Source organism: Alternaria rosae, assembly GCF_020736505.1.
Source record: "Alternaria rosae strain MPI-PUGE-AT-0040 chromosome Unknown BKA58scaffold_13, whole genome shotgun sequence".
Lineage (NCBI taxonomy): Eukaryota > Fungi > Ascomycota > Dothideomycetes > Pleosporales > Pleosporaceae > Alternaria > Alternaria rosae.
In genome coordinates this window covers 669405-683500 of record NW_025763582.1, presented here as the reverse complement: position 1 = coordinate 683500, position 14096 = coordinate 669405, and the positions used below count along the sequence as shown (strand labels likewise).

General features: G+C 51.4%; 7 protein-coding genes across 7 annotated transcripts; 4 read left to right on the top strand and 3 right to left on the bottom strand.

The window, feature by feature from the left end:
* The first annotated feature begins 483 nt into the window (after nt 1-483).
* Nucleotides 484-1980, top strand: BKA58DRAFT_394769 (heterokaryon incompatibility protein-domain-containing protein). The gene has a single exon (XM_046171221.1). It carries the CDS (start codon nt 612-614, stop codon nt 1797-1799), a length of 1188 nt encoding a protein of 395 aa, XP_046020367.1. The 5' UTR covers nt 484-611; the 3' UTR covers nt 1800-1980.
* Nucleotides 1981-2444: 464 nt separating this feature from the next.
* BKA58DRAFT_394768 (uncharacterized protein) lies at nt 2445-3323 on the top strand. The gene has a single exon (XM_046171220.1). It carries the CDS (start codon nt 2579-2581, stop codon nt 3086-3088), a length of 510 nt encoding a protein of 169 aa, XP_046020366.1. The 5' UTR covers nt 2445-2578; the 3' UTR covers nt 3089-3323.
* On the top strand, nt 3313-4254 carry BKA58DRAFT_394767 (short-chain dehydrogenase/reductase SDR). Its single transcript, XM_046171219.1, has one exon. The coding sequence runs from the start codon at nt 3445-3447 to the stop codon at nt 4231-4233; it is 789 nt and encodes a 262-aa protein (XP_046020365.1). The 5' UTR covers nt 3313-3444; the 3' UTR covers nt 4234-4254.
* Nucleotides 4255-6519, bottom strand: BKA58DRAFT_432774 (putative amp-binding enzyme). The gene is made up of 3 exons (XM_046173143.1): nt 5956-6519; nt 5302-5910; nt 4255-5256 (listed from the first exon to the last, which is right to left on the bottom strand). Exons 1-3 carry the CDS (start codon nt 6053-6055, stop codon nt 4328-4330), a joined length of 1638 nt encoding a protein of 545 aa, XP_046020364.1. The 5' UTR covers nt 6056-6519; the 3' UTR covers nt 4255-4327.
* A 1694-nt stretch (nt 6520-8213) lies between these two features.
* Nucleotides 8214-9618, top strand: BKA58DRAFT_67128 (chaperonin 10-like protein). Its single transcript, XM_046175702.1, has 2 exons — nt 8214-8428; nt 8482-9618. The coding sequence occupies exons 1-2, from the start codon at nt 8300-8302 to the stop codon at nt 9445-9447; spliced, it is 1095 nt and encodes a 364-aa protein (XP_046020363.1). The 5' UTR covers nt 8214-8299; the 3' UTR covers nt 9448-9618.
* A 170-nt stretch (nt 9619-9788) lies between these two features.
* On the bottom strand, nt 9789-11509 carry BKA58DRAFT_450396 (uncharacterized protein; the record flags this gene model as incomplete). Its single annotated transcript, XM_046174352.1, has 2 exons — nt 10833-11509; nt 9789-10747 (listed from the first exon to the last, which is right to left on the bottom strand). The coding sequence occupies exons 1-2, from the start codon at nt 11365-11367 to the stop codon at nt 9789-9791; spliced, it is 1494 nt and encodes a 497-aa protein (XP_046020362.1). The 5' UTR covers nt 11368-11509.
* Nucleotides 11510-12189: 680 nt separating this feature from the next.
* On the bottom strand, nt 12190-13966 carry BKA58DRAFT_67135 (galactan 1,3-beta-galactosidase). The gene is made up of 3 exons (XM_046175703.1): nt 13494-13966; nt 13090-13444; nt 12190-13038 (listed from the first exon to the last, which is right to left on the bottom strand). The coding sequence occupies exons 1-3, from the start codon at nt 13845-13847 to the stop codon at nt 12284-12286; spliced, it is 1464 nt and encodes a 487-aa protein (XP_046020361.1). The 5' UTR covers nt 13848-13966; the 3' UTR covers nt 12190-12283.
* Between the last annotated feature and the right edge of the window lie 130 nt (nt 13967-14096).

The following is a 14096-nucleotide window of genomic DNA, read 5'->3' as shown; positions in this document are numbered from 1 at the left end:
CAGCTCGTGCGATCCGTTAGCTGTCCTAGCCTTCTTTCGCCAACGAAGCCTCTGATCGTAAAATTTACCGTACAGTGACTGTACAGGTACTCCAGCGCGTCGGTCGCGTAGCATCGAACGAGGGACATTAAAAGTCCGACCAACTACTCTTACAGCCTTGATCTGGTTTCTATCAAGAGAGGAGATAGTAAGCAGCATATCGGCTTTAGAGGAGTATAAAAGAGGTTGTTAGGGTTGAGGCATGATTACTTTGAGCTTGAAAGGTGCGCAAAGTTGGTGGGATAGGCGGCTCGCTTGTAAAACACGTTAGTTTCTTAAGACGTTCCGTTTGGCTGTTTCTATCAGATCCTGACACCTTAACGCCACCTACAGGAAGTGTCGTTTGCATTTGACATCAAGTGCTGGAACACCGCGTCCTGTGTTGGCTTGTCGTACTTCCTCCGCTGGACCAATTGGGAGACATTTGACCCATAATTTCTAATTAGGAAGCGATGCGCATCCTGCAGCCCAGTCGCTTCCATTAGGCAGCCATTTGATCAAGAGCTGACTGAGCTGACGCAAATTGCAGTACCCAACATTTCAGGTTCATCCACGATCCGCACTACAAAGCCATGGTTTTCAACTATCTACCTATAGGCAATAGCGACCTCCGACTTCTGACTCCTGTCTCTATCCAATCAAACCGTCTTTCCTTCAGCATGACCCGCTTTGATCAAAAGTCAACACCTCGCTACACTGCGGTCTCATACACTTGGGGCAATGAAACTCCATCGGAGCACATATTTATTAATGACCAACCTTTCCCCGTCCGACTCAATCTCTGGTCATGTCTGCACTATCTAGCCCAAGACAAAATGGCAGGTTGGACACATCTCTGGGTGGACGCAATTTGTATCGACCAAAAGAACAACGCAGAACGTACCGCGCAAGTTCGGCGCATGGATACAATATATCGCAACGCGAGTGCCGTGTCTGTTTGGCTTGGTCTCCCACCATCTGTGGAGCAATATCAATCTCAGCACGAACCAATACGAACTTTTGAGGACTCGGGCTTCGAATTCTACGATCAGATGTCCCATCTAGCAAACCATTCGTATTGGACTCGCTTCTGGGTCATCCAGGAGTTTCTCCTCGGCCAGGATGTGAACGTGTACTGCGGAAACACGCGCATGAATTGGCTTGATTTCAAAGAAGCACTTGGATCACGTGCAGGTGTACTTGAGCACATCCACCAAGCGTCTATGCCGAAAGACTTTGACAGCAGGCTTTGGAAAGCTTTCCCTCTGATCACCGGACGCCACCCAGATCGCCATCCGACAATGCATCTCCCGCTCTCCCAGTTGCTCATCAATCACAGCACTTCGGAATGCAAAGACCCGCGAGATCGAGTGTTTGCTTTGTTAGGACTAGTGATGCCAAACGAACGGGTGCTTCTGGAGCGGTTTTTCCCAGATTATGATATGAGTGAAGACGATGTTGTACTAATTGCGCTTGCGCATGTGAGGCAGTGCAACTTCGAATATGATGGGGTTGATGATGATGCATTGTTTCAGGGGTTGGGAATCACAAATGCGAAGAAGAGAAAGATGCTTGAAAGACGCGTTGCGAACTATGACTATCTGGGAGATGGAGTACCTCGTCATTACCGGTTTTCCGATGACGATGATGCTGCAGAAAGGGAGGCGAGCTTTATTGAGGGTGATAATGGTCCAAATCACAGATGTATGAAGACTGCATATGCAGTCACTCTTTTCGTGTTCGCTCTGCTGTTTGTGGGTGGTTGGAAGCGGTATCGCTAGTTAATCTGATGAAGGAATGCAGAAAATTGTTATCGTCATTCTCTCCGATTGCACGTACTACAGCTCGTCTTGAATCCTAATCTAATGTCGTTGTTTATCCATCCGGAGGTTGAGTTTGCGACAAAAACCTCCTAGTTAGCTTTTTCCTCATAGATAAGCGCAGGCGGCAGCGAGCTTCCATCGCTGCAAACGCAAGTGATAAGATCAATTTCGTGGCGATGTGAAAAGCGTATAACCCACCACTCTGATGCCTCTTATTTTGCGACTGTGCTAGCGAAATCGGTTACGATGTGCTCGAAAAGTACGAGGACGTGGTGGGTCGGACGCGGGATCAACGGCGGGTCTATGGAGCTGTAGGGAGGCGCGATAGTGTATCTCTATAGCACGTAAGCTTTCGAGTTAGCTATAGTCGCCTATTGCACTGCATCTTGAAGTTGCACGATGGCTGTGTTAGAAGGGTTTGATGCTGGGTTTGTTTATTGACATGAGCTAAACCCTCGGTAGCCGAGTCATACCCTTACCCAAAACCACCCAGGTCGGTAGGAGGCGCCGCTCATTGCCGATGCAGTTGATGTTTTGATATTTTCGGAATTGAGAAGCTCTAGAATAAAGGCTGGTGGCCGTACGTTTGACCATGAAGCTATCGCGCGTCGTTGACATGTAAGCTTACAACATGCAAATCGCACTTCAACAACGATCTACAGCCTTACACATGCATCTCTGAAAAGTGTCAAAAGCCACCATTGTACTTTGCAAGCATGGACCAATGACAGAAACATATGATGAAGATACACAGTGTCGATTGGGCTGGACAGATGCACAGACGTCAAATTTGGTTCTGTGACCGGCATGGAAAGTTTGAGGAACTTCCAAGCGACGAAACACTGCGTAAGCATCTGGTTGCACACCAAAAATTCTGTCCTTACCCGACGACAATAGACGTCGAGTGCAGAAGACACTTCTATCATGAGTCTCGCGAGTCAGGGATCTGCTTATTCTGCGACTTCGACGCCGCCGCCAAAACAGGTCCAGAAGATGAACGTGAAGCAAGCAAGAATTCGAACTTCGGTGACGCTGGTGTTGAAGCGCGTGAGTCTGGAGAGCTTGTTCGAGTAAAGCTCTGGATGCACATCGGCCAGCATCTCAAGAGCCTAGTTTTCCTATCGCTAAGATGGCTCGAACATGACGAGGGAATTGCTGAAGAGGGTGGTGGAAAGGAGAATGCCGCGCAGAGGGAAGGATCTAGTGATGATGATGACGATCATGAAGCGGCATCAGTGGCGGGGTAGTCAGCTGTACTATCAATGCTATACCTTTTGAACAGCCTTCAATCTACTATACCTGAGAATGGAGCGAGAATGAGCCGCTTTGATGCCGACTGCGAGTGACAAGGTAAAGGAAGGTTGCGACAGACAGACAATTAGGCCGATACGTACGGTAGCGCGATTACTCAACTGTTCCGAGGTTCCGAGGGACGCGTCTTCCCCGCATCGAAGCGAATCATGCAACCAGCACCAGCCCTACAAGCTATGCACGACAAGCTTCCGGTAGTAGATAACCTACTACCTATTTCCACGACAAGATGTGAGGATAAGTGACGCGACATCGCACCCAATAGGCCGTCTCCTGACCCAACATCACCATCATGTCTAAGAACACCGCCAACAAACCTGTCATCGCCGTCGTAGGCGCAGGACCAGGCATCGGCGAAGCAGTAGCCCACCGCTTCGCATCCGAAGGTTTCGTCGTCGCATTGCTTGCGCGTACAGAAGAAGCTTTACAAACCATGGCCAAGAACATCAACAGCGACGTCGGCACGGGCACAGCGCACTACTACATCACGGATCTGCGCGTCGAAGATACAGTGATATCGTCCTTCAAACGCATTCGCGAAGAGCTCGGTCCTGTCAATGTACTTGTTTACAACGCCGGCGCGCGTCGCGTGAACGGACGTTCGCTCATCGACACGACGTCAGAGGAATTCGAAAACTTCACCAAGATCAACCTGTTCGGCGCATTCTGGGCGAGCAAGCTCGTCATTCCGGATATGCTCGCCGCGGGCAAAGGTACCATTCTCTTTACCAGTGCGACGGGCGCGTTGCGAGGCATGCCAGGCCTGGCGTCATTTTCACCCGGGAAGTTTGGGCTGCGCTCCTTGTGCCAGATCATTACGCGCGAGTATCAGGCGAAGGGTATTCATGCTGCGAACGTCATTATCGATGGGCCAGTGGAAGGGAAGCTGATCGGTGGTGTGATGAAGAGGCAATGGGAGCGGACCGGGCAGACGGACAAAGCGGCAGATGTAGAAAGTCATCTTGTTCAGCCGAGGGACTTGGCGCATACGTACTGGTTCTTGCATACGCAGCCGAGGAGTACGTGGACGCAGGAGTTGGATGTCAGGGCTATGAAGGAGACGTTGTTTACGAAGCTGTAGATGGATAGCAGATAGTATTAGTATCTATTAATGTACTTTGTCACAAACATATGGTGGTGTGTAAGATTGCGTCGCGATCTGATATTTTCATGGCCTACAAGCGAGCCTTCACCGTCCTCTCCCCTTCTTCCGACTTCGCTTGCTCAACAAGTACCCTCCGTAGTATCTTTCCCGCATTGCTCTTTGGTACCGCTTCCACAAAGCGGATACCGCCCCTCAACTTCTTGTGCGGCGACACTCGCTCATTGAACCAGTGATGTAGCTCTTCCTCCAGCTTCCCGTCGCCCTTGTACCCTGCCGCCACAACAATATACGCTCTTGGTAACTCTGTCACCCTCGACTCACTGTACACGCCAATAACGGCGACATCAGCGACCGCCGGGTGGCCAATAAAGAGAGCCTCGAGTTGCGCAGGCGCAACCTGGAAGCCATTGTACTTGATGAGTTCCTTGACGCGGTCGGTGATGTATAGATTCCCAAGCTCATCGAACTTTCCAACATCGCCGGTGTGATACCATCCTTCCGCGTCGAAAGCCGCAGCCGTGGCTTGGTGATTGTTGTAGTACCCTTTAAAGATGTTTGGTCCTTTCAGACACAGCTCACCTTCTTCACCTATCGCCATTTCATTCCCGTCGCTCACGACCTTGGCTGACATGTTGGGCAACAAGCGTCCAGAGGTGCCCAACGCCGTGCTCCAGCTTTCGATACGTTGCGAGCTCACGGCGGGTGCGGCTTCAGATAGACCGTAGACCTGAAGTATCTGAGCGCCGAGGCGCTTGTGTATCGCGGTGATGATCTCGACGGGTATTGGAGCAGCAGAGGAATGCAGGTCGCGCAGGGACTTGAGGTTATACTGGTCGACGATGGGGGCCTTAGCTAATGCGAGCGCGACAGGCGGAACAATGTAAGCGATGGTGACTTTCTCTTTGTCCACCGTCTCGCAGAACTTCTTGAGGTCAAATGTTTGCATTATGTGGGTGGTCACGCCGTAGAAGATGGGTGTTAGCAATAGTACAGCAATTCCTGCATCTATCAGCGCATGTTCGACCGTGAACTCTTTGAGCTTACCGTAGATGTGATACATGGGTAGGAAGCCAATACCGGTGTCTGTTTTCCAATTGGTCTTGTAGCCATTCGCTGTTGTAGCCTGAATACTGTTTGCCACAATGTTTTCGTGGGTCAGCATGACACCCTTTGGCTCCCCAGTGGTTCCAGAAGAGTACACCAGGTACGCCAGATCTTCTTTGGGATCAATTTCAACTCGCTTTATGCTGTCTGACGCGCTCTTCAGAGAAGAGAAGTGTTGAACGGGATTCGTAGGCATATTATTTCCAACTAGAAGTATCCGATCCAGGGGAAGGCCGAATTTCGATGCTGCCTTGCAAGCGACCTCGAGACATGCCACATTCGTCAGGAGTCCCTTGGCTTTCGAAGACGTCAACTGAGACACTAGTTCATCGACCGTGTACATGAAGTTCAGAGGACACACGACACCTCCTACAAGTAGCGCTCCAAAGGTAGCCGGCGCGACGTCAATATCATTTGGCGTCATGATAGCCAACACATCGCCTTTGCGCCATTGCCATCGCTCCTGAAGGGCGCTTCCAAATTGCTTCGCGCAGGACCGAAGCAGAGCATATGTGAGCTTTCTCCCGGTGGCAACGTCTACAAAGAGCACTGCGCCTATTAGCTGTCGCTCAATAGACGAGTTCGGATACATACCATGGTCCTCTGGGTACTCTCGATCCGGTCGCTCGAGGAAATACGTCCATACATCGACGGCAGGTATAGCAATGGGCGGGTATGACGACTCAATCGGCATCTTGAGCAGCGTAGTAGAAATGAACGGTTATGCTGCAGCATTCGGCTTGAGACGAATGTAATATCCCTCATCGATATGATCGTCATTGAAGTAGCGTGTCCGAACATTAGGGTTTGGTACTTTTATCGCTACGCGCGTAACACGGACGCGACAGCGCCGATCAATTGTGATTAGTCGTGGGTACCCAAGCAGACATCTCAGACCTCGGGACACACTACTGACATGGCTCCGCTGCTCAAGGGACGGGCAGAAATCTATCCGCTCATGTCCAGGCACCTAAAGACGGCGAGAGCATGATATGACGCGATAGCTGTAATCCTGAGCCCATAAGTTTATGTGCCGGCTCGGTTGAGCTCACACAAGCGCAATCGCGAGATTGGGCGTGAGGCAATCGACAACTTTTTGCGGGGGAGAGCCCATGTTGTACTTTGAGTTGAGAACGCTTATATCGGTGTGCTATGGTGATGATGAAGGCAATATTGCTCGGATTGGACCTCGCGAAGTTGGGAAAGCGCACCATCCGAAAACAGACTAGATCAACATCACGTGGCTACGACAAAATCCAGCGAACTCTAGATCGCACAAGCAACGCGGACAGACAGTTCGCTATGCTCATGCGTCAAACTCATCACATACGGCAACGGCAGGTCGTGAACGACTCTTCTTAGGTTTTCCTTACACATAGATTGTCTTTGCGACGTCCAGTAGGCGCAGACATCTTTGATGTTCTGTGACGCGTCGAGCTCCGCAATGGCTCAGCAGCCAGAACCCCAATCGCCAGACGATCGCAGAAAGCTATTATTCTTCCTGAACCCACCTCGTTTCCACCTCGCCTCGGGGATGCTGTCTTCAAGCCTTGCACCCATGTCTCTCATATCTGTCTGGCTCTCACCAATGACCCGTGTGCCATCGTCATCAGCCGCACACTCCAGCCTGCGCGAATCTTCTTTGCTGAGGCACCCTTATCGAGTTCCGTCTGTATGGCCTCCTTCCTCTTGTTTTCCTTGCGCTCGAGCGACGGTCCGCAGCCTTCTTCCGCCATGATGAGATCGCCGTCTTCTCCAATACCAACAGATGTTTCCTCGCTGTCGTCAACCGCGTTTTCCTCTCCTATGGCAGTACCAAGCTTAGCAATCGCCCCTAGCGCGATAGTAAGGTGGCCTAGAGTCATGTTATCGCATCCGACCGTGCTGTACACTGATCTATGGCCGGTATAGAGCATAATGAGCTGAAAGAACGCCTTCGTGATGAAGGCGAAGCCACTCACGCGTCCACTCTTCGCGAGGTTGCTGAAGACGCCCGTGCCCTTGAATACTTGTGCACCGTCCACGTACTTGTCCGAATCGCCGTTCTCGAGGGTGTAGTAGTGCAGGCCTTTGAACTTTCCTGTCGTCTTCGCGTTGATTTTGGTCAGCCACAGCTCGTTTTCTATCTCCCCAGTCGTTCTAGTGGTGGTGTAGCCGACCCTCAGAGCGAAGCGGCCGGGCGTGTGTTCTTTGATCTCGAAATCATCGTGAGCACGCCAGCGCGCTGTACAGATATGTGGAAAGAGGGGGAATTCGGTCCGTAGAGAGGACGCCGGCGATATGAAAGCGACAATGGGTGGCGAGCGGCATCGCTCCAAAGCACGCTAAGGAATAAAAGCGGGGGCGAAGTATCCATCTCGCTCCACGTTCCCACCGCGTCTTCACGTGCTGTCAGCTCCACGTGCCACAGCTCCTTGATCTATTGCGTGTCAATTGTGTATCATTTTTGAGAAGGAGTAATTAGCGATTGATAGACGCTGTGACACTCCACGAAAAGGCAACTGCAAGATTCGAGGTGTGGTCTATGTGCGATGAGCAGCTCCGAAACCCGCATCGTCGGCGCCCGCGTGAACACATGCGCCTTCTCATCATCTGTCCAGGCACTCTTCGCCCATGACGCTGACTCTTCGCCTGTTACGATCACCACCTCGCTGCATCGCGGTTGCCGTATGCCTTCCCTGCGTATCGAAGGATGTGCGGGGATAGACGATGGGAGGCCGGATGCGGGGAAGCTACACGCGTCTACCTCCCCACTTACGACGTAGCTCACAGTCGATAGCGATTACAAAAACGCGACTGCCGGATATGTATACTTGTAAGAGACGCCTGATTTTCGTTGATCCCATATAAATGGACGTTCTTTTCTGCACATATCTGGCGAGATAGCATAGTTCCATACTACATTTCAAGCATACACGCCGCCTTCAGCAATCACATCATGCAGAACCCATCTGTAGTCCTGTATGGGCCGAAGAACGCGAAGATCGAACATATCGCAGTGCCAGAAGTGATTGAACCTCACGACGTGATCGTTCGCATCAATTATGTGGGAGTTTGCGGAAGCGACGTAAGACTATCAGTTGTCATACAACCCCAACAAACGACTAATCGAACATCCAGGTCCATTTCTGGCACCACGGCGGCATTGGCAAGATGATCAATCCTTCCACCGGCATCGTGATGGGCCACGAAGCCTCAGGCACCATCCACTCCGTCGGCCCATCTGTCAAAAGCGTCAAACCGGGGGATCGCGTAGCTATAGAGCCAGGCGTACCATGTCGTATATGTAAAGTGTGTAAATCTGGGGTTTACAACATGTGTCGCGACATGCGTTTTGCCGCAGCACCCGGGCCGCCTGATACGCAAGGCACGCTATCGAAGTACTTTCGCAGCGCAGAAGATTTTGTCTACAAAATCCCCGATAAAATGGGCTTGGACGAAGCGGTGCTTGTTGAGCCCCTTGCGGTCGCCGTACATGCAGTCAAGCTGGCAGATGTGAAACCTGGCGAAACGGTCGTGGTGATGGGGAGCGGGACGATCGGGCTATTCTGCGCGGCCGTTGCACGTCAATTCGGTGCGCATCGCATCATCATCGTCGATATTCTGGAGAAGAAACTCGAATTCGCAGCAAGCTACTTGAAGTGTGAGACCTTCCGCTCGTCGACCGACGCCAGTCCAGAAGACGACGCCGAAGCACTACTCAAGAAGTTTGATCTCGTGGAGCACGGCATCGATACGACTGGCGGTCTTGTCGATACCGTCATCGAAGCTTCCGGTGCGACAACGAGTATCGATATGGGCATCAACCTTGTGCGCCCAGGCGGGAAGTATGTTCAGACCGGGCTTGGGAAGCCGAAGATCGAATTTCCGATCGTGGCTATGGGCCAGAAAGAGCTCATGGTGAGGGGATGCTTCCGATATGGTGCAGGTGATTACGAGCTTGCGGTAGGGTTCTTGGAGAAGGGATTGATCGATGTGAAGCCTTTAATCAGTTCAATAACGCCGTTTGAGAAGGCGACCGACGCGTGGGAAAAGACGTCGAGAGGAGAGGGTATCAAGAATTTGATTCAAGGGGTGCAGGATTGATTGCTGATACGGCTCAAAAGAATTGAACCCCCTTTTACTTCATCTCCAATAACATGATCTCAAGCAGAAACCTCTCCATCTCCCGCGCATTGTAGAGCCTGCTTCCTCCAGACAGGCTTTGCCCATTTCCGTAGGGTTCCCCATGTGTGGTACATGCATTGATTGTAACCTCTTATACAGCAAAAGGACTCTTTCGCTTTGACGCGGTGACGACGCACGATATCGTTGAAGAGGCTAGTCATGGTCCTTCCATCACGCTTGAAGTTCATTGAATCTGCATTGTTCCACCGAAATCCCTTCGGCGGTGCAACCAAATCGATAAGATTTGCATGTCCATCGATTCACAACTCCGGGCGTGCTGGTCCGTGAGTTCCATTACGTGGAAGTTGGTCGAGAACGTCCGTGAAGTACAAGAACATTTTCATCTTAAGCTCCGCAATTGTAGTGTAACTGGTTTCGCAACGTGAATTATCGTTCCCAGTCTGCTGAACTTCGACCCCAACACGAATATCGTCTTTCAATATCTTGTCGTAGGGGGTTTGAATGAAATTGACCAATTGATTGATGTTGATGTGAATGTGAGTGGGGTTGGTGGGGCGGGTAAGTACGACTTGGATCAAGATTGTCGGTCTCGCAGGTCCTGAGTGCACCCCGAGGCTCGCATTGGCGATTTTGCTCGCCAGGCTATCATCGTCCCCGAGATCGATCCTGGGGTCAAATCTTCGCAATGGATGCGCATCGCAGTCATCGTCAACTCTCTCCTTTGTCGCAAGCTCAATGACTACCGGCATATATTCGCCTACTGCTTTGACCAAAGACGGCCGTAGTCTCATAGAAACATCGAAAATGCTCCGGTCAAAATTGGGTATCCTGGCGTAGTCCCTGAAAAGTCGAAGGCTTTCTTCCTCGGTGATCACGTAAGCACAGACCATACCTTGCGCTTTGCGAGGAAGTTCAAGTAGACCGACCGGCCCCGCGGTGGCCCATCTAACCTCGCCGGACGCTTGATCGACTGTGAAGGAGCGGCAAACGCTTCGCGGTCCTGAGTAGTACTGCACCTGCCCAGTTTCTCCGTAATTGTAAATGCTGACGGACGAGAGAAGCAATTCTGAGTTGGAAAGGCGGCGAAGATCCAACGTTTCATCTCTTTCGAGAGCGACGAACGCCTTGTTCAATCGGGCAGCATTTTCGTCGATATCCTCCTCCTCATTGCTGGGATGGGAGCTTCCGGAACATTTGTTTGTGAGTCTAGAGTAGCGGGCGAAGGTAATGCTACAGCGTACCAGGTCTCCATTCCAAACTTTCCTTAGTAGCGGCAGTAGGTTTTGGTGCATCTCGGCGCTCCCACAATTCCAATCACAGACAGTCGAGATGTCGATGATTACCTTTCTCATCAACTTCATCTGAGCCAAGCGAGGCGAGCCACATTGGAGCATACTTGATTTGGTAGTAGTCGTTCCGATCGGTGACTCGACACCGCTTAATCTCTTCGCGGTCACACCTTGAGCCGACGCTGGAAACAATGAAGGTATTATCGGAGTACAAGAAGTTGACCGTTTCGTGATAAATTTGGCGACATGATTTTAGCAGCCCAAGCCCAAGTGCTGCCTTATTCCTGAAAATCCGCGCTTCTCTCTCAAGATAGTAATGCCTCTCCTCCCACTCTTCCATGCTGTTAGCAAAGTGCCTGGTCCGAGGACCCCAATCCATGTCTCTGTCATCCTCTGAGCTGTCATCGGGGAAGATTTTGTAAGGCTCATAAGACTTTCGGTCGTAGTAGAAGTCGGTATTATGGATGTGTATTGGTTCTGGCAGCACGAACACGTATTCACTGATGCTGTTTCGTACCTCCGCTGGCAACGTCAAGAAGGATGGCGCTAACGGGTCTGAAGGGGCCGAGCGGATTTTCGGAATCTCCATAGCAGTCTATAAAGAGAAGTGTGTGAAACGGTGTTGATAAGGACAATTGGAGTTGCGGGATGGAGCCGATAGCTGCCTAGGAATGGATGGGGCGGCATAGGTATCAAGCTAGGCTGTCATAGGTTAACGACGTCCGGGAACAACGGCATCGCGAAAATCACAAGTTCAACCCTGAATGGATGGCATGGCACACAAAGTTACTAGCATCGTTGATACTTTTCCTTGGCCATTGATCTCATGTCCAACCTACCTGTCTATTACTGCGTTCTCCGTTAGTTCATGCGTTCTTCCCCAGATTGATCTCACACCGAGAACATCGTGCTTCTCCGATGGCGCGCGCAGAGCTCCTAATGTCACCCTGCAGGTGAGGCGGAGCGACTTCAGGTCATCGTTATTGTAGTATACGGAGCCATCTACATCGTGCTTCAGGCCTAGGTATCGCAAAGTCTTGCTGATGATCTCCGTGGGTAGGGATAGCAGAGACATTCCGAGTCTATCGAGCTGGGGGAGTGCGGCTCAAGCCTACGGTGGTCCGAAATAGCGCAAAGATCGGGTTTGTGACTGATGTAGACTCCTGGTTGTGCAGACGAAAGCTTCGTTCAATCGGTCGAAAGGAATCGCGGGGTGATGACTGAGGCCCATGGTGGAGTAAAACGGCGAGAAGTTCGGGTTGTGTCGCTGACACAGACAGCTGACTGCGTGGGCAAGAGAAAAGACTGGTTGATTGAGAGATGTGGCGAGGTGAGAGAGTAGCGCAATTTGTAGTGGAAGGCGCGAGGGTCGACACCGCTAGTACACTTACAGTATTGCGCATAGGGAGTGGACGCAACACAGACCCATGGATTGCACGCGCATTTATTGATCATCATTCGTTAAACCAGTGTAACTCTTGACAGGGTCTTGCAGTAATCGCAAACTACTCTTCCGGCGGGTACACAACAATGCGGTCGATATCCGCACCCTTCACATCCTGTCCGTTATTCAGACCGCCAATAGTAATAGTGTTGTGGCTACCCTCCTCCAGGTTCAGCATAAGCGGTGTGCTCAAGACGATACCCTTGTGCGTATCCCTCTGGTACAGCGACTCCACCTGTTCCGTCTTGTTGTTGACGATCACGCTCGAGATACGGCGAAGCTGCCATGTACCATTGATACGATCGGGTGAACCTCCAGGCTGGTCGCCAAAGCCCATGTCGTCGGTATTTTGGTAGTAGAATGAGACCCACTGGGGCTTGCCAGTACCTTCGATGTTGGAGAAGGTGACTTTGCTGTCGTTGCCGTAGATTCCGGTGACGATGACGCCGTCGCTGCCGAATGTGGCTTCTTGGTGGTAGGCATCGCCAGTGGTGGTCGCATCTTTGCCGTAGTAGGTAGTGCCATTAATAGCTGTGACTTCTCCCGTTTTCACATCAAGGTCGTAGACGTCGTACCATTTGAGCTCGACTGACTTCTTTTCCTCATCGATCTCAAGCGGTAGCCAGATGTATCTGCTTTCCCAGAGACTGATGGAGTCCCATTGGTCACCCATGTACAGGTAAGTCGTCTTCTTGGTGCCATTGATCCGAAGGTTTAATCCAGATTGCGAGTTGAACGTACGGGTGTTGAGCGGTGCGATGATGAAAGGTTGGGACCAGGGGCCAGCAAGGGAGTCCGCGCGGAAAGCAACCACGTCTGGAAGCGGTCAGCATGTGATATAGATATACGTCTAGGGGAAAAACATACTGTTTGGGCGGTAGCCCGTCTTGTGCGACATGAGTGCAAAGTAGCTCTTATCGGTTTGCACGATCGTTGGTGCTTCGAGGTCGTACTTGTCGAAACGATGGACGACTTCATCAAGAGCAGTGATGTTCTCGTTGAAAGATGTCAAATATACGTCGCGTCCCTCCCTGCGGTCGCCATTGGAGTATAGCGAGTATGCACGACCGTCTTTCTGGTCTACGAACAGACCGAAATCTTGCGACCAGTTTCCAAGGGGTGCTGTAGCATCGACGAAGCTGTATGGCCCAGTGATGTTGTCCGAGACAGCAAGACCTTGAAGGAGCTCTCCATAGGTAGAGTTGTCGGCGTGCCACCACATCTATCAACCTTTAGCAAAGCTACAGTCATTGCTCAATACGGGTGCTTACATGGTATTGACCAGTACCTTGGCTGTATACAACCTTCGGCCGTTGAATGATGTCCTCAGGGGAGATGTAGGGATGACCCTCGATGGGCTCCAGGGCAAAACCGTGGGGCTCCCATGTCGCGAGATCATCGGAGCTGTACACACTAACACCACCACCCTCTTCCTGTCCCTCGATCTTGTACTCGCCGAACCAGAAGTACTTGCCCGTCTCTTGATCCACAGTGATACCACCCGCGTGCGCATTCACAAGCGTCTCATCGGTAGCTCTCCAACGCGCTCCTGGAACGATCCATTTGGCGGAGGCAGTCGCTGCAGCTAGCAAAAGCTGGCAAGAAAGCGTATTGAAACCCATCATGATGTGATGGGATGGCGGACTGGGGTGACAAACATTCTTGAGTACATGGCTACAGACTTCATATAGCCGGCTGCAGAAGCATGGGTGTTTACCAGCCAAGCGGCTCCGGATGCTTTTCACCCGAGCATTCAGGAACCTAAGCCCTGGATATCATCTTGCGGGGCTCCGCAGCTAATTGCGGAAGCGATCGTCGTATTTCTCCAGGTTTGGGGAGAGTCCGCTACCGCGATCTGGTTTGGTCATTTCGGA

Bases quoted from the DNA above. Each gene is read 5' to 3' on its own strand.
- BKA58DRAFT_394769 (XM_046171221.1), top strand. From the start codon at position 612: ATGGTTTTCAACTATCTACCTATAGGCAATAGCGACCTCCGACTTCTG.
- BKA58DRAFT_394768 (XM_046171220.1), top strand. From the start codon at position 2,579: ATGATGAAGATACACAGTGTCGATTGGGCTGGACAGATGCACAGACGT.
- BKA58DRAFT_394767 (XM_046171219.1), top strand. From the start codon at position 3,445: ATGTCTAAGAACACCGCCAACAAACCTGTCATCGCCGTCGTAGGCGCA.
- BKA58DRAFT_432774 (XM_046173143.1), bottom strand. From the start codon at position 6,055: ATGCCGATTGAGTCGTCATACCCGCCCATTGCTATACCTGCCGTCGAT. The intron at 5,911-5,955 runs GTATGTATCCGA...TAATAGGCGCAG, and splicing joins AGAGTACCCAGAGGACCATG to TGCTCTTTGTAGACGTTGCC. The intron at 5,257-5,301 runs GTAAGCTCAAAG...TGATAGATGCAG, and splicing joins ACCCATGTATCACATCTACG to GAATTGCTGTACTATTGCTA.
- BKA58DRAFT_67128 (XM_046175702.1), top strand. From the start codon at position 8,300: ATGCAGAACCCATCTGTAGTCCTGTATGGGCCGAAGAACGCGAAGATC. The intron at 8,429-8,481 runs GTAAGACTATCA...TCGAACATCCAG, and splicing joins TGGGAGTTTGCGGAAGCGAC to GTCCATTTCTGGCACCACGG.
- BKA58DRAFT_67135 (XM_046175703.1), bottom strand. From the start codon at position 13,847: ATGATGGGTTTCAATACGCTTTCTTGCCAGCTTTTGCTAGCTGCAGCG. The intron at 13,445-13,493 runs GTAAGCACCCGT...AAAGGTTGATAG, and splicing joins AAGGTACTGGTCAATACCAT to ATGTGGTGGCACGCCGACAA. The intron at 13,039-13,089 runs GTATGTTTTTCC...GACCGCTTCCAG, and splicing joins GACGGGCTACCGCCCAAACA to ACGTGGTTGCTTTCCGCGCG.